This window comes from Jaculus jaculus, chromosome 5 (genome assembly GCF_020740685.1).
Source record: "Jaculus jaculus isolate mJacJac1 chromosome 5, mJacJac1.mat.Y.cur, whole genome shotgun sequence".
In the NCBI taxonomy this organism is placed as follows: domain Eukaryota; kingdom Metazoa; phylum Chordata; class Mammalia; order Rodentia; family Dipodidae; genus Jaculus; species Jaculus jaculus.
Window position 1 is genome coordinate 58,756,122 of NC_059106.1, and position 26,733 is coordinate 58,782,854.

The 26,733-nt window shown below is 47.0% G+C and overlaps 1 protein-coding gene and 1 non-coding gene across 2 annotated transcripts; both read left to right on the plus strand.

The window, feature by feature from the left end:
- The first annotated feature begins 78 nt into the window (after nt 1–78).
- On the plus strand, nt 79–23,710 carry Catsper4 (cation channel sperm associated 4). Its single transcript, XM_004657310.2, has 11 exons — nt 79–111; nt 207–281; nt 649–792; nt 14,445–14,546; nt 18,680–18,777; nt 18,955–19,075; nt 19,274–19,407; nt 21,243–21,427; nt 22,135–22,336; nt 22,859–23,024; nt 23,592–23,710. The coding sequence occupies exons 1-11, from the start codon at nt 79–81 to the stop codon at nt 23,640–23,642; spliced, it is 1,311 nt and encodes a 436-aa protein (XP_004657367.1). The 3' UTR covers nt 23,643–23,710.
- A 727-nt stretch (nt 23,711–24,437) lies between these two features.
- LOC123461220 lies at nt 24,438–24,544 on the plus strand. Its single transcript, XR_006637516.1, has one exon. It is a non-coding gene; the product is annotated as a U6 spliceosomal RNA (small nuclear RNA).
- The last annotated feature ends 2,189 nt before the right edge of the window (nt 24,545–26,733 follow it).

A 26,733-nucleotide genomic window follows, 5' to 3' on the forward strand; every position in this document is an offset into this window, starting at 1 on the left:
GCCTGTGTGACCTCACCACAGAGGGAGCCAGAGCGCCTGTAGCTGTGTCTTTGAAGAGTTGGAAGGGACAGAGTAATGATGTCTGAAAACACCAAAAAATTGATCACCTTGGTAGGGGACCCATGTCTGGTGTTGCCCATGAGCTGGCATCCTGCAGTGCACAGGGGCAGTGGCTGCACTGAGGGTCCCTTTACTCTCTCCCGCAGAAAAACATCTTTGAGCCCTTTGGCCGGCATGAGGAGCAAGTGCTCATCAACCGCGGGGACATCACCAGCAAGAAGGTACGGACAGGGGCTAGGGATAGGCGAGGCTGGACCTGTACCCCACAGGCTCCCTCTGTAGCTGGACCCTCCTCATCAGTGACCCCTAAAGCAAGCTTTCATCCCCAACAAAACGCCTGTAGTATTATAGTCATCAGCAGAGATCCCAAAGAGACTCACAGTGCTCCCCAGCAGTGATCTTGTTTCAATGACCATTTAGGCTGTGACCTCTGCACTGATGCCTGTATCACATGATCTCAGGTGACAGTTGCCTCTAAGCCAGACCCCCCCCACCCCAGAGAACACCCATTCACAGGGAGCAAAAGGTCCAGGTAGAGGCTACTTATGATGACACCTGCCTGAAGGAAGCCATGTGCCCTCTCCCCAGGATGTCTGGGACATGCAGGAGTTCATCACTCACATGTACATCAAGAAGCTCCTGAGACATCCCATCTTCAAACTGCTGCTGGCCTTGCTGCTGGTGACCAATGCCATCACCATCGCTCTCCGCACCAACTCTTACCTTAACCAGGTGGGCTGTCGGTCTAACCTCTGTCCCCACTAATGGGGTCCTGGGTCAAGGTAGTTCTTTCTCAGGAAGTAATCCCTTCAGACAGCTATGATGGTTGGATTGAATGCTCTTCAGTTTGGTCCTTGCAAGGGATCTTAGAGTTCAGGAAAGATTACATGATAGAGGTGGGGTGGAGTCTGGCGCCAACTTTGAGGAATGTGCTGGATTGGCAGAGGGGCAGGAGAAGATGGTGTGCACAGAGGCAGGCACATGGGTACCAAGCGAGGAATGGTGTGTAATCTTAATCCAGTTCACTAAGGGAGGGTCACTGTGGGCCAGGTGCTAACTGTGCTCAGTGTCAGGGTTCCAGGTAGGAAGACCACCGTCCTCGTTCCTGTCTCAGACAGACAAACTTGCTGATACCAATGCCTGAGTGCCATAGAGTGCAGAAGCTCAAAGACAACAACAGAGACTAATGGAGGTTACAGAAAGCTCCCTGGAAAAGGTTACACTTGTTGGGCATGGTGGTGCACGCCTTTAATCCCAGAGGTAGGAGGATCACCATGAGTTCGAGGCCACCCTGAGACTACATAGTGAATTCCAGGTCAGACTGAGCGAGAGCAAGACCTTATCTTGAAAAAAAAAAAAAAGTTCCACTTAAAATGAGTGTGAAGGAGCTGAAGAGATGGCTTAGCGGTTAAGGTACTTGCCTGCAAAGACAAAGGACCCAAGTTCAATTCCCCAGAACCCATATAAGCCACGTGCACAAGGTGGCACATGTATATAGAGTTCATTTGCAGTGGCTGTTGTGTGCCCAGTCTCTCTCCCTCTCCCTCTCTCAAATAAATAAAATTTAATTTTAAAACCCAAAATAGTAATAGTAATGTGGAAAATAATAGAAGAAGACACCATCAATTCCTGGCCTCTGGTACCAGCCTGAGCTACATAGTGAGCTCACATGTGCACACATATACACTACCACATGTACAAAGATGCATACACATGCAGAAAGAAAAAGAGAGCCAGATGTGGTGGCGCACGCCTTTAATCTCAGCACTCGGGAGGCAGAGGTGGTAGGATCGCCAAGAGTTCAAGGCCACCCTGAGACTCCATAGTGAATTCCAGGTCAGCCTGAGCTAGGGTGAGAGCCTACCTCAAAAAAAAAAAAAAGAAAGAAAGAAAGAAAGAAAAATAGGGCTGGAGAGATGACTTAGCGGTTAAGGTGCTTGCCTGAAAAGCCTAAGGACCTAGGTTCAATTCCCCAGTACCCATGTAAACCAGATGCACAAGGTGGCACATGCAACTGGAGCTCATTTGCAGTGGCTAGAGTCTCTGGCTCTTTCTCTTTATCTGCCTCCCTCTCTGAAATAAATAAATAAATAATAATTTTTATAAAGAAAAAGAAAGAAAGAAAGAAGCCGGGTGTGGTGGTGCACACCTTTAATCCAAGCACCTGGGAGGCAGAGGTAGGAGGATCATCATGAGTTCAAGGCCACCCTGAGACCTGAGACTCCATAGTGAATTCCAGGTCAGCCGGAGCTAGAGTGTAAGACCCTACCTCAAAAAAAAAAAAAAAGGGAATTCTTTGTACAACTTGAAGTCCAGTATGACCTTGATCTCTCTTTTTTTCTCAGCTAAGGATTGAACCCAGGGCTTTACACATGGTCAGCAAACACTCTACCATTGAGTTAAAACCTTAGCCACTTTTTTTTTTTTTTTCAAGTTTTTCCAGGTAGTCCAGGCTGACCTGGAATTCACTGAGCAGGCTCAAGCTGGCCACAAAGTCATGGAAATCCTCCTACCTCTGCCTCCTGAATGCTGGGATAAATAAAACACGTGGCAGGGACCAACCAAACTGTTTTTTTTTTAAATATATTTTCTTTCTTTATTTATTTGAGAGAGAGAAAGGGGCAGAGAGAGAGAGAGAATGGGCATGCCAGGGCATGTAGCCACTGCAAATGAAGTCCAGATGCATGCGCCCCTTTGTGCATCTGGCTCACATGGGTCCTGCAGGATTGAACCAGGATCCTTTGGCTTTGCAGGCAAACGCCTTAACCGCTAAGCCATCCCGTCAGCCCCAAGCTGTTTTTAACTCACTGTATAGGGAAGAATGACCTTGAATTTCTGATCCTTCTGTGTCTAAGTGCTGAGATTACAAGTGTGTGCCACCACACCTGGTGTATGTGGTGCTGGTGATCAAACCCAGTGTTTTAGGCATGCTGGACAAACATTCTACCCAGTGAATTATGTCTTCAGTCCTATTTCTTTTTCAATTGCTTTTTCAATTTTTTTTCTTTCTTTTTTTTTTTTGGTTTTTTGAGGTAGGGTCTCACTCTGGTCCAGGCTGACCTGGAATTAACTCTGTAGTCTCAGGGTGGCCTTGAACTCACGGCGATCCTCCTACCTCTGCCTCCTGAGTGCTGGGATTAAAGGCGTGCGCCACCATGCCCGGCAATTTTTTTTTTTTTCAAGGTAGGGTTTGGCTTTAGCCCAGGCTGACCTGGAATTCACTATGTAGTCTCAGGGTGGCCTCAAACTCCTCCTACGTCTGCTTCCCAAGTGCTGGTACTAAAGGCATGTGCCACCACACCTGGCTTCAATTTTTTTTTATTTTAAAGAGAGACAGAGAATTGGCACTCCAGGGCCTCAGCCACTGCAATCAAACTCCAGACGCTTGTGCCACTTAGTGGCCATTTGCGACCTTGTGCTTGCCTTACCTTTGTGTGCCTGGTTTACCTGGGATCTGGAGAGTAGAACCTGGGTCCTTAGGTTTTGCAAGCAAGTTCCTTAACCATAAAGCCATCTCTCCAGCCCCAACCCTACTTTTTAAAAAGTTTTTTTTTGAGGTAAAGTCTTACTGTAGCGCAGGCTGGCATTCAACTCTCCCTGTAATTTCACATCCAGCCCCACTTTTATTTTATTTCATTTCATTTCATTATATAGTTCAAGCTTGTCTGGAACCTGCTGTGTACAGGCTCACCTTGAAATGACCACCCTCCTATGGCAATCCTTCTGCCTTAGCCACCCAAGTGTTGGTACTGCAAGTGTGCCCCACCAGACCTGGAAGAATTATTTTTTTAATTTATCTATTATTTATCTCTTTATTTATTTGTACATGGGCAGGGGGCACACCAAATTCTCTTTTTGCTGCAAATGAACAAATGATCCCCCAGATGCATATGCCACTTTGTGTGTCTGGCTGTATGTAGGGGATAGGGAATTGAACCTGGGCTAGCAGGCTTTGCAAGCAAGCGTCCTTAACCATTGAGCAATCTTCCCAGCCCTCTTATTTATTTATTTTTTTCTGAGGTAGGGTCTCACTCTAGTCCAGGCTGACCTGGAATTCACAATGTAGTCTCAGGGTGGCCTCGAACTCACGGCAATTCTCCTACCTCTGCCTCCTAAACACTGGGATTAAAGGTGTGCACCACCACACCCGGCTCCTTTTATTTTTATTTTTTAATTATGAATCATTAAGCTTATTTAGGGAGAAATAAAAAATTGTAGGGCCTAAGGGAAATTGGGATCTAGGAGGAAGGCTAGAACAGAGCCGTAAATAAGCACGTGAGAAGTGAGAAACATGCACTCTGGTGGAAAACACTGCAGAGCTCACAAGATTTATTTAAAAGAAATTGAGGTTTTTCAAGGAAAGATTAGAATAGAGCCACAAGCATGTGAAAGGTAGGACTTAGGTATGTAAGGAGATTTTGGAGAAACACAACAGAGCATCTGTCTCATGCTTCCTCATGAAGTAAGTTAAGAGGGCAAATGGTGGGAGCTTAAGGAAGAATAGCAGAGGGAAATTTCCAGGAAGAGACCAAGAAATTCAGATGAGAAATGAGTGGTAAAGGGAGTTGTATCCACAGCTACTCCGGGGTTTGGGAAGTTACACAGCTAACAGGCCTAGAGTTAGTGAAAGCATCCATGTGGCAGATCTGGAGAGAAGAGAACCACACAAGCAGTAGATGCAGAGACCAGAGGGAAAGCAGGCAGGCAGTCAAAATGCAACATTATCTCAACTGATTGTTCACAGTCACAGAGGACTTACCCCGAACTATATAGCAGAGGCAAGCAGAAAAGTTCCCTCAGACCAAGCCAAGGTGTTATGCTCTCCCTCCACCCAACCAGGCCACAGGGGGTAGTGGGTGGGGGGTGGCCAGACTCACACATATCCCTGTGGCCAGAATGAGGAAACGCAGGCAGAGAGAATTACAAGAAGAAGGGCCTAGCCTTTACAGTATAAAAATGTATTCTTTTGTCAGATTCAGGTATGCAAGGGGAAGACCCAATTAGTTTGTAGATTTGGAGGGCAGATCTCAGAACCAGCCCACCTAGTAGGTAGTAATGTCTGGGCAGCAAGGGGCACCATAGCCTGTTGTAGATGAGTCTTGCTCAGACACAAGTTCCATTCCTGCCAAGAGTTCCATTCATGCCTGGTTCTCTCTCGGCCTCACTGTCTAACTGAAACTGCCTAAAAGAAACTAGCTTTCTCCTATCCTCTTTCATTCCTCCTCCATCCCGAGATGAGTCTTTATTGCTATTAGATGGAATAGGACACAGGCCACTCTAACTTCTTCAGGCTGAATGGGGTTGCAGGATGCAGCAGTCAGGGTCTCTCTCAGAGGGGGACACTATTCTAGAAGCCCAAGGGAGAAACTTATGAGCCAGTCTGATGTTTTATCCCCATCTGTATGTAGGACTCCCCCCGCCCCCCGAGGTAGGGTCTCACTCTAGCCCAGGCTGACCTGAAATTCACTATGCAGTCTCAGGGTGACCGTGAACTCATGGCGATCCTCCTACCTCTGCCTCCTGAGTGCTGGGATTAAAGGAGTGTCCTGTTGGAACAAGGCAGAAATTTAAGTGGAAGCTAAGCAAAGATCATCAGGGCAAATGTCTATTGAAAGACTAATCTGTTTTTTTTTTTTTGAGGGAATTTAAAGGTTGTTTTTGTTTTGTTTTGTTTTTAATGGGTTCTGACACATAAGAAGCCTCTTGATGGAAGCCTAGGACTTTACGGTGAATCTATATGGGTTTGGCTGTCTTAGCTGGACTGATTTTTTTCTGAGTGTTCCAGATTTTGGAATTAATATTTACTTCCATTAGAGGTGAGCGTAACGTTGGCCCATGGGGGACAGGAAAATGGAAGTCTCTGATTTAGCTAGGAGGTCTCACCCTAATGGCAGGGAGATTTTCGCATAATTAAAAAGTCATGGGAGGGCTGGAGGAATGGCTTAGTGGTCTGCAAAGGACCTAGGTCCGATTCCCCAGGACCCATGTTAGCCAAATGCACAAGGGGGCACACGTGTCTGGAGTTCATTTACAGTGGCTGGAGGTCCTGGTGCACCCGTTCTCTCCTTCTCTCTCTCTCTCCCTCCCCCTTTCTCTGTCAAATGAATAAATTAAAAGAAAGGTATGAGAGAAAAATAACCCTCCCTAGTCACAGCTGAGAGGCACAGAGAAGTGACTGGTCACAGGCTGGCCAGAAATGCCTTGCCACAGTCACTGTTCGGAAGAGAGCTGGCCAGCTTTAGAGATTAGGGCGGATATTGAAGCTTTAGTGGATGGAAGGAGATTAATGAGATCTCCCTCCATAGTTAGCATTATCCTTGGCTCCTGGGAGGTGATGAAGGCTTGAGTTGGAGCTGGAGGGGAAGCCACCCTGAGACTACATAGCGAATTCCAGGTTAGCCTGAGCTAAAGTGAGACCCTACCTCAAAAAAAAAAAAAAAAAAAAATCTGGGGCCAACTGAGTTAAAAATCAGCTATTAATTACTAGTTCTCCAATGGAGAATCAGGAGAAAGGTGGATATGCGCAGCTTCTGTTAGAACAGTTCGTAACTACTTAACAAATTCAGTGGGAGATTCATGTGGCTCTTGTATGACTAATGACAGTTTGGAATATTCAAGGGGCTTGGAGGAGGTTTTGTGTAGCCCTCCTCTACTCAAGGCTGCAAACATGGTAGGTCTACTGTGCAGGTCTGACAGAGTTTGGACTTTCTCTTTCTTTCTTTCTTTCTTTCTTTCTTTCTTTCTTTCTTTCTTTCTTTCTTTCTTTCTTTCTTTCTTTCTTTCTTTCCCTCCCTCCCTCCCTTCCTTCCTTCCTTCCTTCCTTCCTTCCTTCCTTCCTTCCTTCCTTCTTCCTTCCTTCCTTCCTTCCTTTCTTTCTTTTGAGGCAAGCCCAAAAGACTGCCCCTTTCTTTAAGAGAGAAAGAGAGAGAGAGAGAACTGGCACACCAGGGCTTGCAACCACTCACATCGAACCCCAGGCACATGGGCCACCTTGTGTGCATGTGTCACCTTGTGCATCTGGCTTACATGGGACCTGGAGAATAGGGTCCTCAGTCAGGCTTCACAGGCCAGTGCCTTAACTGCTAAGCCATCTCGCCAGCCCTGAATTTGTTTGTTTATTTATTTATTTCATTTATTTTTTTTGAGGTAGGGTTTCACTCTAGCCCAGGCTGACCTGGAATTCACTGTGTATTCTCTGGGTAGCCTCAAACTCACAGTGATCCTCCTACCTCTGCCCCCCGAGTGCTGGGATTAAAGGTTCATGCCATCATGCCTGGCTTTGAATTTATTTATTTAAAAAAATTTTTTTTGTTCTTTTGAGACGTATCTCACTATGTAGTCCTGGCTAACCTGGAACTCACTGTCGACCAGGCTGGCCTTGAACTTGTGGTGATCCTCCTGCTTCTGCCTCCCAAGTACTGGGATTATAAGCATGAGTCATCATGTTTAGCTTTTTGTTTGTTTGTTTGCTTATTTTTCTTTGATTTTTTTAAAAAATATTTTATTTTTATTAATTTATTAGAGAGAAACAGAGGGAGAGAGAGAGATTGGGTATGCTATGGCCTCCAGCCACTACAAATGAACTCCAGACGCATGACCCACCTTGTGTATCTGGCTTACATGGGTCCTAGGGAATTGAACCTGGGTCCTTTGACTTTGCAGGCAAGCACCCTAATCACTAAGCCATCTCTCTAGCCTGAATTTATTTTTTAATACAAGGAAAATTTGTTTATAAAAAAATCAAACCACTTTTCTTTTTCTTTTTCTTTTTTTTTCAAGATAGGGTCATACTCTAGCCCAGGCTGACCTAGGATTCACTCTGTATTCTCATGGTGGCCATGAACTCATGGCAATCCTCCTACCTCTGCCTCCCGAGTGCTGGGATTAAAGGTGTGTGCACCATGCCCGGCCCATTTTTTCATTTTTACAACAGTATTAATATAATAGTAAAATTGTATTGTAATTAGTACTTCTTTCAGGAGGCCATTTTCCCCTTTAAAATATTTTTTTATTTGACAGAGAGAGAAAGAGAGAGAGAGAGCAAGTGAGATCAGGCATGTATAGGGCCTCTTGCTGCTGCAAATAAACCCCAGATGCAGATCCATTCAGGGCACCTGGCTTTACATGAGTACAGGGGAATCTAATCCAGGTTTACTGTCTTTGCAAGCAAACACTTTTAACTGCTAATCCCTCTTTTGAGTTGTTTGTTTTAAAATCTTTTTGTTTTGTTTTGTTTTCTTTTGAAGTAGGATCTCATTCTAGCCTAGGCTGACCTGGACCTTGAGAGCTTGTTTGGAGGTTCTAGCAGGGGAGCGCAGCTACTCATAGACCCTTGACCGAAGACCGGTCCTCCTCTATTCAGGGAAGGTCGTCCTCTTCGACCGAGCGCACAGCTTCGGGAGGGAGGCACATGGAGCGGTGAGGGAGGAAGGGGACACCTTCCTAGCCAGCCAGATCAGCCGAATCAACCCTGGCAATCAATGGGGTGACAGATGTCGCAGCCAGATCGCCCTCACATCCTAGGCTGACCAGGAATTCACTATGTATTCTCAGTGTGGCCTCGATCTCATGGTGATCCTCCTACCTCTGCCTCCCACCACACCCGGCATTTTAAATCTCTTTTTATTATTTTTTATCAGAGAGTAAGAGAATTGGCTCACTAGAGCCTTCAGCCACTATAATCAAACTCCAGAGGCATGCACCATCTTGTGTACATGTGCAACCTTGCAGGCATGCGTCACCTTGTGTGTCTGGCTTACGTGGGACCTCGAGAGTCAAACATGAGTTCTTAGGCTTCACACACAAGCGCCTTAACCACTAAGCCATCTCTCTAGTCCTGGTTTGTTTTTGGTTTTTGTTTGTTTTTTTCAGTTTTCCGAGGTAGGGTCTCACACTAGCTCAGGCTGACCTGGAATTCCTAATTCTGCCTCCCAAGTGCTGGGATTAAAGGAGCGCACCATAAAGGCATGTGCCACCACACCCTGCCTGTTTGTTTGTTTGTTTGTTGATACGGAACTTCTTTTTTTAAGAGAGAGACAGAGAGAGAGAGAGAGAGAATTGGTGCGCCATAGCCTCAGCCACTGCAGTCGAACTCCAGATGCTTGTGCTACCTAGTGGGCATTTGTGACCTTGTACTTGCCTCACCTTTGTGTGTCTGGCTTAACATGGGATCTGGAGAGAGATCAACATGGGTCCTTAGGTTTTGCAGGCAAGGTCCTTAACTGCTAAGCCACCTCTCCAGCCCTTGATACAGATTTTACTATCTATCTTAGGCAGGTACCAAACTCATGACCTTCATGCCTTGGCATCCTCAGTACCGGGATTGTAAGCGTGTCACTATGTCAGCTTGGTTTTACTCTTGATGTTCTAATTTCTGGTGTTCTTTTTGGGGGGATGATTTTTTTTTGTTTGTTTTTGTTTTTTTGTTTTTTTCGAGGCTGGGTCTCACTGTGGTCCAGGCTGACCTGGAATTAACTCTGTAATCTCAGGGTGGCCTCGAACTCATGGCGATCCTCCTACCTCTGCCTCCCGAGTGCTGGGATTAAAGGCGTGTGCCACCACGCCTGGCGGGGGGGGGGGGATGATTTTTTTTAAAGTCTATCAAAAACATATTTTTTTAAATTTGGTTTTCCAAGGTAGGGTCTTACTCTAGCCCAGGCTGACCTAGAATTCACTATGTAGTCTCAGGCTGGCCTCAGATTCACAGCAACCCTCCTACATCTGCCTCCCAAGTGCTGGAATTAAAGGTGTATGCCACTATGCCTGGCTAAATATTTTTTAAAATTAGTTTTTAAATACTTTATTCATTTATTTGAGAGAGAGAGAGAAAGAAAGAGGCAGATACAGAGGGAGAAAGAGAGAGAGGGGGAGAAAGAGAGAGAGGGAGAGAATTGGCATGCCAGGGCCTCTAGCCACTGCAATTGAACTCAGACACATGCACTAGCTTGTGCACTGGCTTTACATGGGTACTGGGGAATTGAACCTGGGACCTTAGGCTTTGCAGGAAAGTGCCTTAACCACTAAGCCATCTCCCTAGCCCTATCAAATATATTATTTATTTATTTATTATTCATTTATTTGTTTGTTTGAGAACGATAGACACAGAGAGAAAGACAGATAGAGGGAGAGAGAGAGAATGGGCGCACCAGGGCCTCCAGCCTCTGCAAATGAACTCCAGACGCCTGCGCCCCCTTGTGCATCTGGCTAACGTGGGACCTGGGGAACCGAGCATCGAACCGGAGTCCTTAGGCATCACAGGCAAGAGCTTAACGGCTAAGCCATCTCTCCAGCCCTCAAATATATTTTTTAAAAATTTTAATTTATTTATTTGAGAGAGATTGGCAGATTGGTAGAGAGAGAATGGGCACACCAGGGCCTCCAACCACTGCAAATGAATTCCAGAAACATGTGCCCCCATGTGCGTCTGGCTTGTGTAGGTACTGCGGAATCAAACCTAGGTCCTCAGGCTTTATAGGCAAGCACCTTTACTGCTAAGCCACGTCTCTAGCCCTCAAATATTTATTTGCAAGGAGAGAGACAGCAAGAATGGGTGCACTAGGGCCTATTGCCATTACAAACTAACTTAAGATGCATACACCACTTGTGCATCTGGCTTTACATGGTTACTGGGGAATCAAACCTGGGCCATCAGGCTTTGCAAGCCACACAGGACCATGTCAGAGGTGTCTAGGTGAAAGATGTCGTGACCAAGACAAAGACAATGATAAGAAGTCAGTTGCAACTCACTGAGTCACATACATGCACTTTTCTTTCTCCTTTCCTTTCGTCTCTTTTCTCTTTCTTTTCCTCACCCCCCCCCACCTTTTCTCTATCTAGAGGTAAGCCCAGAGCCTTGCACATGCCAGGCAAACATTCTGTCACATTGAGCTATATCCTCAGCCCCTTGATCTTTTCTGGTTAATCGCATTGCTAGCTAACATTTAGTGAGCTTTACTAAACGTTACTTTAAGTTAATACATGCCACCATCTTACGCATGTAGACAAAGGTATAGCAGGAAGTTAACTTTCTGGCTTGAGCAACAGTGAGGCGCTGAGCTGTGTGTTGGGGCATGGGGACACAGGAGAAAAAGCGCCGAAGGATGCCGAAGTCAGTCCGAGGCCCTGGAGGAACTGCGCGAGGTCCGCGTGGAGATATCTCAAGAGAAGTTGGTGGTCACATCCAAAAGACTGCAGGGAGTACCGGGCCATAGACAATCAAAAGCACTGACTAGTATCCATGAGGTGGGCATCACAAAGAAAGAGTGGACGTGGCATGCATGTGTGTGAAGACAGGAGAGAGCCAAGGCAGGCCCCAAAGAAAGGCTCCCAATAAGAGGTGGGGGCTTCAGGGCTCAGGAGGCCAAGGTAGAGGATTGCTGTGAATTTGAGGCCAGCCTAAGATGACATAGTGAATTTCAGGTCAGCCTGGGCTAATGTGAGACCCTACCTCAAGACAAAACAAAACAAAAAGGTGAGGTGGAGGAGGCTGTGAAGAGAAGACTAAAGAGTGACCTGTGGAAGGCCAAGAGACAGGGCTAGATGTGGTGAGAGGAGACCTGATGCACCCCTCTGCGTTCGCGCATGTTAGTACCCCAAATCCAGCTCTCGTGTTGAGGCAGCATCTTACTTCCACCACTTGCAGAGTGCAGAGGATTGGCGACCCAAGCGCAAGCCACTGATGGAGAATGAAACAGAACTGAGGGAGGCAGAAGGAAAGAAGGATAAGGAGAAAGGAAGGAAGGGCAAAAAAAGACGAAAGGTCACATAAAATGTAAAATATAGCTACAGGTCATAGTCAAAATGCTGGGGCTGAGGGCTTGAGAGATGGCTCAGTGGGTAAGGCACTTGCCTCTGAAGCCTAGGGACCTGAGTTCGATTCCCCAGTACCCACATAAAAAAGCCAGATGCACAAAGTGGCACATCAATCTGGAATTCATTTGCAGTGGTTGAAGGCCCTGGCGCACCCATTCTTTCTGTCTGTCTCTCTTCTATCTCTCTGCTTGCAAGTAACAAACAGATAAAAATATATTTTAAAAATGCTGGGTCTCAGAAAGCCAAGCGCCACATGTTCTCTCTCATATGTGGATCCTAGCTACAGATGACTGGGCTTCTGCGTGAGAATGAAAATACTTAGTAGCAGAGGCCAGTAAGTTGAAAAGGAGACATAAAGGGTGGAGAAAGGAAGGGAGGAGGATACTTAATAGGTTGATATTGTATATATGTAATTACAATGATTGTAATGGGGAGGTAATATGATGGAGAATGGAATTTCAAATGGGAAAGTGTGTGGGTGGGGAGGGAGAGAATTACCATGGGATATATTTTATAATCATGGAAAATGTTAATAAAAAATTTTAAAAAAAATGCTGGGTCTGAGGATGTAGTTCAGTTGGTAAAGTGCTTGCCTAATGTGCCCAAGGCTCTGGATTTATTTCCCCAGGACTGTGTAAACTGTGGGAAAGGGGACTATAATCCAAGCATTCAGGAGAAGGAGCATAAATTCAAGGTCATCCTTGGAAACTTACCAAGTTCAAGGCCAGCCTGGGCTACATGAGACACCTGTATCAAAAATTAAATGCTGGATGGAGGCTTGGAAGATGGCTCATCAGCTTTTGTTTGTTTGTTTTATTTTTTAAGGTAGGGTCTTGCTCTAGCCCAGGCTGGCCTGGAATTCACTATATAGGCTGAGGCTGGCCTTGAAATCACGGTGATTCCCCCTACCTCTCCCTTCCCAGTGCTGAGATTAAAGGTATGTGCTACCACACCCTGTCAGCTTTTTATTTTTTAAGTATTTTATTTATTTATTTATTTGAGAGAGAAAGAAGAGACAGAGAGAATGGGCACACCTGGGCCTCTTGCTGCTGCAAACAAACTCCAGATGCATGTGTCACTTCGTGCATCTGGCTTTACATGGATACTAGGAAATCAAACCCAGACTGGAGGCTTTGCAAACAAGTGCCTTTTTTTTTTTTTTTTTTTTTTTTTTTTTTTTTTTTTTAGGTAGGGTTTCACTCTAGCTCAGGCTGACCTGGAACTCACTATGTAGTCTCAGGGTGGTCTCGAGCTCACGACAATCCTCCTATCTCTGCCTTTCAATTGCTGGGATTCAAGGCGTGTACCTCCGTGCCCGGCCAACAAGTGTCTTTAACTGCTGTTCTATGGCTGGGAGATGGCTTTGTGGTTGAAAGCACTTACTTGCAAAGCCTGCCAGCCCAAGTTCATTTTCTAAGCCACTCTTATAAGCTGGGTGCAAGTGTCTGGTGTTCTTGCAGTGGCAAGAGATCCCTGTGTGTCCCTGCTCCAACACACATGCAAATAAATAAAAATTTTAAAAACTGAACATTTAAAAAAATGCTGAGGGCTGGCTGGATGGCTCAGCAATTAAGGCACCTGCCAGCAAAGCCAAAAGACCAGGGTTCAATTTCCAAGTACCCATGTACTGGCTAGACACACAAAGTGGCGCAGGCGTCTGGAGTTCGTTTGCAGTGGCTGGAAGCCCTGGCACGCCCGTTCTGTCTCTCTTTCGTCTGTCTCTCTCTCTCTTTACTTGAAAATAAATAAAATCATTTGGAAAACTGTGAAAAAAATTTTAATGAAGAAACTTGCATTAAATTTGTGTCTGTGCAGCTGAAATCCTGGAGGGCTGTGAACAGGATGGTGGTAGGTGTGGGCGCAGAAGGTTCATATGGGTAGTAGTCAGTCTGTTGGCCATTTAGGTAAAGAAAGGGAGGAGACAAAGTAGCTGGTTTTCCCCGGGTGTTGTCTGAGGACTGGGGACTGTTGGGAAGGAGGTCACAGCTACAAGGACGCTGAAGGAGCAGAAATGAGGTTGGACAGAAGTTAAGTTAGACTTTGGGCAGACCCTCACCATTTCATCCGCACAGTCATCTACTTAGGATGCATGTCCGGGACCCACAAGAGAGAGGAAACCCCTGGCCTGAGCTAGAGGACTTGGGGTGTTGGCCCAGCAGAGACAGGCACTGAAGCTCGATGGCCTGCACCCTCAGGGGTCAGGGCTTTTCCTTCCAATCCTAGAGTCTGTCCAGCCCTTCCTCTACATCCCTACTCTAGAAGTTAGGGGAAAGGCCTGGGGAAGACAGCCTATCAACCAACTTTGTGCATGGGTGGGGGGGGGGGGTCTTCTCTTTAGTTCTCCATCTGTGAGAAGGGAAAGGAAGCTACTTTTCATGACACCGTTGGTGGTCACATGGAACAGCTCAGTGCCTGACATTACACTGAAAGTGTCCCGTAAAGAAAGCCACAGAGATGCTGAGGAAGAGCAACAGGGATACAGGCGTCCCCCAGCCACGGATGTACCCCCTCTCCAGCCTCGCCAGGGCGCTGCTCACAGATGCCTCTCCCCTCTTTCTCTGTCTTCCATGTAGAGACACTATGAGCTGTTCTCTACCCTAGATGACATTGTGCTGACCATCCTTGTCTGTGAGGTTCTGCTTGGCTGGATCAACGGCTTTTGGATTTTCTGGAAGGTGAAATCTTGGGGTCTCCTGCCATTACCTCTCCCCCTTCCTGGGGTCTAAAGCCCATCTAGTGCCTGCCCTATAAACCAAGGGGTGTGTTTGTGGGGGCAAGTAGAGAGAGGGGAGGGGAGAGAGACTTCTGAGATGCATGTGATAGAACAGGTAACCATATAAATTGTTCTGAAAATGCTGCCTCCCTGGGTCCCAGTTCCAATCCCTGCTGAGGTCTCCCCCAGTTCCTGTATGCAAGCAGAGCTTGACTTCTGCAGTCATATGCTCCACCCCTGAGCTCTACCCCCTGAACCCTGACTTCTGTGTCTGAGAAATGGAGTCAAAAACATCTACCCTTTAGTTGGGCATGGTGGCGCATGCCTTTAATCCTAGTTCTTTGGAGGCAGAGGTAGAAGGATTGCTGTGAGTTTGAGGCCAGCCTGGGACTACAGAGTGAGTTACAGGTCAGCCTGGGCTAGAGACCCTACCTAGAAAAAAGAGCAAAAGGAACAACTACCTTTAATTTTGCAGGATTCTGTATCAGAGGTTCACAGGCCTTTTTCTTTTTCTTTCTTTTTTTTTTTTTTTTATTTATTAGAGAGAGAGAGAGACAGAGAGAGGGAAAGAGAGAAAATGGATGCTCCAGGGCCTTCGGCCTCTGCAAATGAGCTCCAGATGCATGCGCCCCTTTGTGCGCATTGGCAACATTGTGCACTTGCTTCACTGTGTGTCTGGATCACGTGGAACCTGGAGATTTGAACATGAGTTCTTAGGCTCCGCAGGCAAGCGCCTTACCTGCTAAGCCATCTCTCCAGCCCCACAAGCTTTTTTTCTACAATGTACCAGATAATAGACATTTTATTTTATTTAGTATTATGGGGCTGGAGAGATGGCTTAGCAGTTAAGGCACTTGCCTGCAAAGCCAAAGGACCCAGGTTTGATTCCTTACTATGTATACAAAGCCAAATGCACGAGGTGGCATTTGTGTCTGGAGTTCATTGGAACTCTGAAAACAAAAATATGTATGTGTGGGCATTGAAATTTGAGTTTCATATAGTTTTCACATGTTAAAAAGTATTTTTGGGCCAGAGAGATGGTTCAGGGGTTAAGGCACTTGCTTATAAAGCCTGATAGTCTAAGTTCGATTCCCCAGTACCCATGTAAAATCACATGCACAAAGTGGCACATGTGTCTCTCCCTCAAAATAAGCCCAGCAGGGAGGAAAACTTCAGAGTACGGCATCCATCCTGAATAGTACAGGAGTAGATTTTTAGACAATAACACCTGGTTGGGGTTTCGTTTTATTGTGTGTTTTGTGTTGTTTTATGGGGGTACTCATTAAATCCAGTATCCCACACATGCTACTCATGTACTTTTCCACTGAGTTATATCCCAGACCTGTTTCACTTTTAATTTTTTTTTTTCTTTGAGGCAGGCTTTCCCTGTAACTTGGGTTAGCTTGGAACTCATTCTGTAGCCCCGCTAGCCTTGAACTCACAGTGATTCTCCTGCCTCAGCCTTCCAAATGTTGGAATTAAAGGTGTGTGTTCCCACATACTGTTTTTATTTATTGATTTATTTATTTTACTTTTCAATTTTTTTCCTTAAAAGGAGTGGAACTTGTGTACAAGCATTAGTATATGTGCTGCCACATGAGTATTGTTTTTATTTTATGCTTTTTTTTTTTTTTTGAGGTAGGGTCTTGCTGTAGCCCAGGCTGACCTAGAATTCACTATGTAGTGTCAAGCTGCCCTCAAACTCATGGCAATCCTCTGCCTACTGAGTGCTGGGATTAAAAGAGTGCACCACCAGACCAGACTGTTTTTATTTAATATTTTTAAAAAATATTTTATTTTTATTTATTTAGTTATTTGACAGAGAAAGAGGGAGAGACAGAGAATGGGTGCAGCAGGGCCTCCAGCCACTGTAAATGAATTCCTAGATGCATGCACCCCCTTGTGCATCTGGCTAATGTGGATCCTGGAGAATCTAACCTGGGTCCTTTGGCTTTTCAGGCAAAAGCCCTAACCACTAAGCAATCCCTCCAGCCCTTATTTTATATTTTGAGACAGTGTCTCATTAAGTTTCCCAGGCTGAACTTGCATTCACACCATAACCCATGAAGGCCATGAATTTATGAACCGCCCATCTCAGCCTCCTGAGTGGCTGGTATGAAAGGTATCAACTTTGTTGACAGACGGATTTATTTGTGTAGGGAAAGGAAGTTGTGTTTATTTGGCCTGTCCCCCAAATCTAACAATAGTTTCCCACTAAAGTATTATTTTTGCTGGATATAGTGGCTCACACCTTCAATCCTAGCACTTGGGAAGCAGAGGTGGGAGGATCGCTGTGAGTTTGAGACTAGGCTGAGACTACATAGTGAATCCCAGGTCAGCCTGGACTAGAGTGAGACCATACCTTTAAAAACCAAAAAACCAAAACAAACAAATATATATGTATATATATAACATTTATTACATATGTTATATTTATTATATATTAGAAAATTATATATGTGCATATATATAATTTTATTTTGAATATTTAGTGCAGATATATATTGGCAAAAACTATACTGAAAGGTACACACAGAACCCTTGAGTCTGCTCCGGTCCCTCATCCTCTTGCTCTGCCCTGAACCCTCTATATTTATAGTCGCTTGTTAATCTAGTAGCTATTTTTGTAACCCTAAGCAAATAGGTATGTATTTTTAGTCCACCATTTTTTTTTTATAGTAGCAGGCTGTGAACACTTTGTATTTATTAGATCCTGGCAATCTTTCTGTATTAGCACATAGAGAACTTTCTTTCTTTCCTTCCCTCTTTCCTTCCCTCTTTCTTTCTTTCTTTCTTTCTTTCTTTCTTTCTTTCTTTCTTTCTTTCTTTCTTTCCTTCCCTCCCTCCCTCCCTCCCTCCCTCCCTCTCTCTCTCTCTCTCTCTCTTTCTTTCTTTCTTTGGTTTTTCAAGGTAGAGTCCTACTGGCCCAGGCTGACCTGTAACCCACTATGTAGTCTCAGGGTGGCCTTGAACTCACAGCGATCCTCCTACCTCAGCCTGCCAAGTACTGGGATGAAAGGCATGCAACACCATGCCCAACCAGATTTCTTTCTTTCTTTTCTTTTCATGTTTTGTCTTGTCTTTCTTTTCCTTCCTCCTTCCCTCCATCCCTCTTTTCCTCTTCCTCCTTCTACTTCTCCTTTCCTTCTCTTCTTCGTCCTGTTCCTCCTTCTTTTCTCATTCTCCCTCCTTCTCTCTGAGTCAGGGTCATTCTAGCCCAGGGTAGCCTAGAACTAGAACTCACTCTGTAGTCCAGGCTGGCCTCAAACTGATGGTGAACCTTCTACCTTAGTCTCCCCAGTACTGGGATTATAGCCATGTGCCCCCATACCTGGCTTGTGCTAGATTTCCGAAAGTAGTATATTTTTCACCCAAATGAGCTTCCCTACTTCTTCCTGTTTCTATATGAATAAGTTCCTTAATAAACAAAGAGCTTGTGAAATTTTTGTCTCCTTTCTTAGTTCTCTGAACACATTTTACCTCTGACCGGGCTCCTTGATGTGCTTATTAGGATTTACTGTATTTTGTTTGTTTGTTTGTGTGTTTGTTTGTTTTTCAGTACTGAGGAACCCAGGACCTTGCCTATGCTAAACAAGGGACTTGACCACTGGCCTACATTCCCCAGCTCATAGTTTTAATGTTTATTTTATTAATTGAAGCGTAGATCACACAAAAGTGCCTAGACATTTTCAGATAACTTAACTGTAGGCCAAGTCACCTGCCAGGGGTCTGCTCTTGTATGTGTGGAAGGTACTGTTTTCACTGCGATTCTCTGAAAGTGGCTGTGAACACAGCTATGAGACAGTGACTGTGTGCATGTCGGGGCACTTTTTTTTTTTTCTTTTTTAGTTTCGAGGCAGGGTCTCACTCTAGCTCAGGCTGACCTGGAATTCACTATGTCATCTCAGGGTGGCCTCGAACTCATGGCGATCCTCCTACCTCTGCCTCCCGAGTGCTGGGAGGCACAGCTTCGTGTCACATTTTGAGGGTGAACTCCCCCTGCTCTTTCCTTGGTATGTGGGGACAGCAAGCTCAGGATGCCCCCTTCCCTAAGCTGAGTTTGATAGACCCCGCTGGGGCTTACCCACCCCCCAGGATGGCTGGAACATCCTCAACTTCCTGATCGTGTCCACCTTGGTCATGGTGTACTTCTTCAAACAACTTGATGTCATTGCAGTTATCTACACCCTCAGGTGAACTGGGAGCTTCGGGGAAAGGAGAGGGGACCTGTCTGGATCCCAGGACAGAGAAGGGAAGTGGCTACCAGCTGAGGCTCAGCTAGACCTCTGTGGGAAGTTGGGGAGGGGAGACAGTGAAGAGCGTGAGGACTGGGAAGGGTCAAGGGGCCCCACTGAGCGCTTCTGCCACAGGGCGCTTCGGCTGGTGCACGTGTGCATGGCGGTGGAGCCCCTGGCCAGGATCATCCGTGTCATCCTGCAGTCGTTACCTGACTTGGCCAACATCATGGCCCTCATCCTCTTCTTCATGCTGGTCAGTGCCTCCCCACCCCGGCCTGCCTCTTTTCCTGAGTAGGGCCTTTAGGTCCATGGAAAGGGGCGGGTGCCCCAGAAATGAGGCTCCCAGATCTGAATTCAGTTCCCTTGGCAGCGTTGATTTGCATTCATCTGCACGGCCCGTTTTCAAGGCCTGTGAGGTAAAATTGGAGTGGGATTTTGATCTCTCTGGCAGGTATTCTCTATGTTTGGGGTCACGCTGTTTGGTGCGTTCGTGCCCATGCATTTCCAGAACATGGGGGTTGCCCTGTATACCCTCTTCATCTGCATCACCCAGGATGGCTGGCTGGACATCTACAACGACTTCCAGTGAGTACAGCTGGGGCTCTCAGGCCTCGTCCCTGGCTGGCCAGATTAGGGCTGCAGTTCCTTGCAAAGCACGGGAATAATGGGGCTGGGGCTCCAGGGGCTGGGATAGGACTGTCGTCACAGGAAGCAGGTGCCTGAAATCATGGCAGTGGGGCCTCTGGATTTGTAGTACTTGAACATTGTCCTAGAAACTGCACTTTTATTTATTTATTTATTTTTGCTTGTTTGTTTGCTTTTGTTTTTCGAGGTAGTGCCTCTCTCTAATCCAGGCTAACCTGGAATTGACAATGTAGTCTCAGGGTGGCCTCAAATTTGTACCAATCCTCTGACCTCTGCCTCCTAAGTGCTAGGATTAATGCATGTGTCACCATATCTAGCAGAAACTCCACATTAAAAAAAAAGTTGTTTTTTTTTTTTTAATTTATTAGAGAGTGTGAGAGAGAAAGGCAGAGAGAGAGAGAGAGAGCAAGGGAGGGAGAAAATGGGCACACCAGGGCCTCTAGCCATTGCAAACAAACTCCAGATGTATGTGCCACGTTGTGCATCTGGCTTATGTGGGTCCTGGGGAATCAAACCTGTGTTCTTAGGCTTTGCAGGCAAATGTCTTAACCACTAAGCCATCTCTCCAGCCCCAAACTCCACGTTAAAAAAAAAAAATTATTTGAGAGAGGGAGAGGCAAATAGAGAATGGGAGCACCAGGGCCTCTTTGCCACTGAAAACAAACTCTGGATGCATGCACCACCTTGTACATTTGGCCATACATGGGTACTGGGTAATCAAACCTGGATCCTTTGGGTTTGCCTGCAAGCACCTTAACTGCTAAGCCATCTGTCCAGGCCGAAACTGCACATATTTACTGAGCCACCAGACCCTGTTCATGGAGACTTCTCCGACCATGAAACCCAGCTAGCTGGCTCAGTCTTGGGTCTGGGAGCAGGCCCATAATGGTGCCTGAGGTTACTGGGATGCCTCCAGCTTCATAGGAGCTCATCAAACTGCCTGGACTCCTGGAACCTTCAGGGCTCATTCATTCATGCTTACGCCTTCTCCCCAAAGACTTTATTTATTTATTTATTTTGGTTTTTCAAGATAGGGATTTGCTCTTGCCCAGGCTGACCTGGAATTCACCATGTAGTCTGAGGCTTGTGTGAAACTCACAGTGATCCTCCTCCCTTGGCCTCCGGAGTACTGGGATTAAAGGCATGTGCCACCACACCTGACTAAAAGCTTTTTTAAAAAAAAAAAAATAAATATGGTATTTATTTATTTGCAAGCAGAGATAGAGAAAAAAAATGGGTGTGCCAGGGCCTCCAGTCACTGCAGACAAACTCCAGATGTAAGTTCCACTTTGTGCATTTGGCTTTACATGGGTACTGGGGAATTAAACCCGGGTCATTAGGCTTTGCAGGCAAGTGCCTTAACCGCTAAGGCATCTCTCCAGGATAAAAAAAAAAGGCTGGAGAGATGGCTTAGCAGTTAAGGCGCTTGCCTGCAAAGCCAAAAGGCCCAGGTTTGATTCCCCACATCAGCCAGGTGCACAAGCACATCCATTTGCAGTGGCTGGAGGCCCTGACATACCCATTCTCTCCCTCTCCCCCCACTCTCTCTCTTTCTCTACTTCTCTCTCACTCTCAAATAAATAAATGAAAATAAAATAAATATATATTTTTTAAGCATAACTATATAATTACACTTGATAGTCCCGATGCGGCTCTGTCTGGCAACACAGCAGGTGCTCAGTGAAGAGTAGGGGAAATAACGTCCCACTTCATAGATGAGAACACCGAAGCTGCAAGGGCCAGGCAGACGATGAGGCCTCTGCTTGCGTCTCCAGGATGGAGGAGTCCCGGGTGTATACGATGGAGATCGGGGGCGCCATCTACTTTGCCATCTTCATCACCATCGGTGCCTTCATTGGCATCAACCTGTTCGTAGTCGTCGTGACCACCAATCTGGAACAAACAATGAAAGCAGGAAAACAGGGACAGCAGACTCAAATAACTTTTAGTGAGGTGCATGGCATGGAGGGGGGTAGGAGGGAGGAGGAGGAGCGTGCGTGTGTGTGTGTGTGTGTGTGTGTGTGTGTACTTGAGCAGATGTGTGTGCACGCGCACACATCAAAATGCCTGCGGAAGGCAGAGTCCAAGACCTGGAGGCACCACCCCCACATCTGGAGCGCCCACTTCCTAGTTGGGGTTTCTCAGGCGTGTGGATTCTTAGATGTTATTCGCAATCTCAGAACCGCCCCTGAGTACCACTGAGCATTGAACCAACCGAATCCCCAACTTCTTCTGTGAAATGAAAACGGTAATAATATCCACCAGGACTCTCATGAGGATGACATGGGACCTGGTGAGCACTCAGTCAATGCTAGCTAGCTATTCATTCTCTAGTTTACTAAGGTGGAAGGGGTGAAGGGCTGGGGCCATCACTTCAGAACAGGTGAGGCTGTAGGTGTTTGCTGAGTAAGATGAAATGGTGTGTGCGTGTGAGGGAGAAAGGGGGAGGGGGAATTTCCAAAGAAGTGGCTGACAGACTTGTGTCTTTGAGGTTGAGCCGGACTCAGAGTGCTTACCCGGCATGCTGGAGGACCTGGGATCCATCCCCAGCATGGAAACACATCATAAATAAAAATAAAAGTGGCCGTCCTAAGAAACATCCTCCCTGAAGCCCCATGGGCCTGTGCTGACGGGTCCCCTCGATTCACCATCCTCAGGGAAATGCAGAAGATGAGAACTGGACTGAGGAGCTGCCCGTCGTGCACGTTACAGTGGCTCGCATGGAGAAATCCGGGCTGCCCCAGGAACCGCTGGTGGGGGGTCCCCTGCCAAACCTCTCAGAAAAAACCTGCGACAATTTTTGCTTGGTGCTTGAGGCCATACAGGAGAACGTGGTGAAATACAAGGAGATCAGAGAGGAGATGGACACGTAGGGAGGGCTCCGGGCAGGGGGGGCGGGCAGTCCTGTGACTCAGGGTTCAGTGGAGCCTCGTGACCTTAGAACAGTTTTATTTTATTTTATTTATTTGTTTGTTTGTTTGTTTTTTCCACGTAGGGTCTCACTCTCTCTAGCCCAGACTGACCCGGAATTCACAATGTAGACTCAGGGTGGCCTTGAACTCACAGCGATCCTCCTTACCTCTGTCTCCCGAGTGCTGGGATTGAAGGCGCGTGCGCCACCAAGCCTGGTTTAGCATTTTCTAATGTACACCCTTGGGGCCCAGGGAGGCCAAGTCACTGGCCCAGGGTTCCCCAGCTTGTTGACTAGGAACTGGAATCAAGCTTAGGGTTCCTCCCATATCATTTAGCGCACTGCTTGGCCAGAGTCACCTTGTGGGTGGGCTGTTGCGGCGAGGGGTTGGTGATGGGAGAGGAGGAAAGAGGGTGCACACCTGGGAAGAGGTGGGGAGGCTGCCTCCCCTCCCCGACCACACTGCCTGCTCCGCCCCAGGATCCTGGAGGAGGTACGCTCCATCCGCTTCAACCAGGAGCAGGAGGAGGAGGTGCTGCACAGACACAAGTCCCGCAGCCTGGTTTTCGAGAGCGAGCCCTCGGCAGATATACGCGAGGTGGCTACCCAGCAAGACTTGATCTCTGCGCTCGTGAGCAGGGAAAAGGTGAGCCTTCCCGCTCCCACCCGCGGTGCCCAGCTGCTGGCCCATTTGCCAAGAATTCTGTCTGTTCCAACACCTGCCCTCCGCCTAAATTCATTCCCACGCCCCGTAGCTGTCTCTGCCCAATCCAATCAAGTGCCACACTTCTCAGCCCCGCCCCCTCCCATCATGCTCCTCCCTAGAAACCGGACTCCCCCCCCCCCCCCAACAAAGCTCCGCTTTCTTAAAAGTGCAGCTTGAGCCAACTCAGTTTCTTCCTTATCCCACTGTGGATAAAGGATCTTCAGACCCCATCTGGGATGCATCCTTGCATTCTCCTCCTGAAAGAGGAAGTCTTCTGGAAAGAAAAAGTTGTTTCTTTCTTTGACTCCCACCTCCTGGGACAGGAATGGACTAGACTGAGCCTTGTGAATGTCTGAGCTCCCCAGCCCAGAGTGGGTTCCAAACAGGCTAGAGTTCGACCCATCAACTACTTCCCCCCCGAAGGCTTCCATGGGATGGCTGTTGAGGCTCCAGGGAGAGAGGAGGGGCCCGAGGCTAGCAGAATGACAACGACCTCTTGGTTTGCAGGTTTATGATTCTACAAGCACGATGATGAGCAAACACAAGTACAGCCTCTGAGAAGGCAGGATGGGAGGCCAGGGGTCTGCACACACAAATCCAGCTGTTGCATCTTCCTGCATCCTGGCTAGAGCCCTTACACCTGGGCAGAGGCCAGGGGCTGGAATGGTGGCCACATCTGCAGGACCTAAGCCTGTGAGCTCCAGGTCCAGAGGAATCGGGATGTAGAAGGGTGCTGGATGAACGCCAGAGCCCCAGCAGTAAGGATGAGACTAGGGGGCAGCCGCTTTGGCCTGAAGATGGACAGCCCTGACCTCCTGTCTCCAGCCCAGAGGTGGATGAGGCCTAAGTGGGCCCAAATATTGAGAAGACAAAGCCAGGCCAGCAAAGCTGGTGACACCAGACATGTGTGTACTGAAAATAAAGTTTTGTGTTGGGATCAGTGTGTCTGACTGGTGGTTTTCAACCCCTCGGGTGGGGGTACCTGTCCCAAGCCTGATGGAGAAGACAGATCTTGTCTCTTTAAAACCTGTTTATGCAGCTGGGCGTGATGGCGCATGCCTTTAATCCCAGCACTCGGGAGGCAGAGGTAGGAGGATCACCGTGAGTTCAAGGCCACCCTGAGACTACATAGTGAACTCCAGGTCAGCCTGAGCTAGAGTGAGAGCCTACCTCGAAAAACAAAAACAAAACAAACAAAACTGTTTGTGCTGGTGTGATGATGCAAGGATGAAATCCAGCACTCAGGAGTCTGAGGTGAGGCAGGAATGTCAAGGAGAGCTGGAGGTCAACCTGGACTTCAGGGTAGTGAGCTCTTGTCTCAAACACAAAACTAACAACAACAACAAAGGAATGGTGCTCGCTTTGGCAGTACATACACTGAAACTGGAATGATGCAGGGAGGATTAGCATGACACCTGTATGAGGATGACACCCAAATTCATGAAGCGTCCTGTACGGAAAGAAAAAAAGAGGTTGCTCAGTAGTTAGGCCCTTGCCTTCAAAGCCTAATGACCTGGGTTTGATCCCCCAGTACCCACATAAAACTAGATGCACAAAGTATGGCGTGCATCTGGAGTTTTTTGCAGTGGCTAGAGGCCCTGGTGCGCTTATTCTCTCTGTCTCTCTGCTTACAAATAATTTTTTTTTTTTAAAGGAGCCAGGCATGGTTGTGCAGGTCTTTAATCCTACCACTCAGGAGTCAGAGGTAAGAGGATCACTGTGAGTTTGAGGCCAGCCTGATACTACATAATGAATTCCAGGTCATCATGGGGCTAGAAGGAGACTGTGGTGGTTTGATTCAGGTGTCCCCCATAAACTTATGTGTTCCGAATGTGAGGTCCCCAGCTGGTGGCAATTTTGGAATTGGAGCCTCCTAAAAGTGATGTATTGTTGGGGGTGGATTGATAGGTGTCATATAGCCAGGTTGCCCTTGCCAGTGTTTGGCACACTCTCCTGCTCCTGTTGTCTACCTTATGTTGGCCAGGAGGTGATGTCCACTCCTCTGCTCATGCCATGTTTGCCCCTGCCATCATGGAGCTTCCCCTCAAGTCTCTAAGGCAAAATAAACCCTTTCCTCCCATAAACTGCTTTTGGTCATGTTCTTTGTATAGCAACTCTCAAAACTAACTGGAACAGAGACACTACCTCAAAAAAAGAAAGAAAGAAGCGGGCGTGGTGGTGCACACCTTTAATCCCAGCACTCGGGAGACAGAGGTAGGAGGATCGCTGCAAGTTCAAGGCCACCCTGAGACTCCATAGTGAATTCCAGGTCAGCCTGGGCTAGAGTGAGACCCTACCTTGAAAAACCAAAAAAAAAAAAAAAAAAAAGAAAAAAAAGAAAGAAAGAAATGCAAAAATACCAACAGCAAAGGAGCATGTTTAGCCATGAAGCTCAGTTGCGAGCTTGCTTAGCATGCAGGAAGCCCTGGGCTTGATCCTGAGCACCGTATCTACACTGGTGTAGCAGTCACCTTCTGGCTGCTGGGACAAAACACCCAACCCGAAGCAGCTTGTGGGAGGAAAGGGTTGATTTTGGCTGACAGTTTCAAGGGGAAGTTTCATCCTGACAGGGAAAGCATGCAGAGTTGGCAGCCAGGGCATTCCATCTTGTCACCCTTGCAGGAAGGAAGTTGTCTGGGTGAGTGAGCTCTCTACACCCAGTGGGCTAGACTAACCAACCTCCAGGCCCTCCCTCAGCAAAACATCTCCTCCAGCAAGCCTCCATCTCCAAAAAGCTTCCCAACCTTCCCCATATTGCCACCAGCTTGGGACAAGTATTCAAAACATATAAGGAGACTGAGTGAGGTGGTGCATGTCTTTAATTCTAGCACTTGGGAAGCTGAGGTACAAGGATGGCTGTGAGTTCGAGGCCAGCTTGGGATACAACGTGAGGTTACTGAACATTTCACATTCAAACTCTCACATTCTGTAGTATCAGTGCTCTGGAGACAGAAGTGGACAGATAAAGGTCATGCTCAGGCAACATAGGGAGTTCTAGGCCAGCCTGGGCTATATGAGAAAGAAAGGGGCTGGAGAGATGGCTTAGCAGTTAAGGCATTTGCCTTCAAAGCCAAAGGACCCAGGTTCAACTCCCCAGGACCCATGTTCACCAGATGCACAGGGGGCACATGCATCTGGAATTTGTTTGCAGTAGCTAGAAGCCCTGGAATGCCCATTTGCTCTCTCTTTTTCTCTCCCCAACTCTTAAATAAATAAACAATAAAATGAAAGAAAAAGAGAGACTGCTCTTAAGGGTTTCCAGTTCAGTAGTGGAAGAGAAGCCATCCATCTCCCTGAAAATTTCTTTCTTTTTTGTTCTGTAGGCATGGCCTCAGGCTAACTTAAACTTCACTCCATAGCCCAGGCTGGACTTGAACTCATAGCAATCCTCCTACCTCAACCTCTCCAGTTCTTGGACTCAAGGCATGTGCCACCACAGCCCACTCTCCCCTGAACACTTCTGACTTAGTGGTAGAGATAAAATTCCTGTCCTTAGAGTTCTAAACTTTTTTTTTTTTTTTTGAAAAGAGTGGATTCTGAGCCTCAAGGTTGGAGGTTCCTGTCTGCTAAAGGAAGCTCTGCTGTCTCCTGTCTGAAGGTGGTCCTCGATCTAGGGGAGCCCTAGTCTGATGGGATCGTTGCTGACCAA

Coding starts and splice junctions, on each gene's coding strand:
- Catsper4 (XM_004657310.2), top strand. CDS start 79: ATGTCTGAAAACACCAAAAAATTGATCACCTTG. Junction 112..206: donor CCAAAAAATTGATCACCTTG/GTAGGGGACCCA, acceptor TCTCTCCCGCAG/AAAAACATCTTTGAGCCCTT. Junction 21,428..22,134: donor AACTTTTAGTGAGGTGCATG/GCATGGAGGGGG, acceptor AGGGAAATGCAG/AAGATGAGAACTGGACTGAG.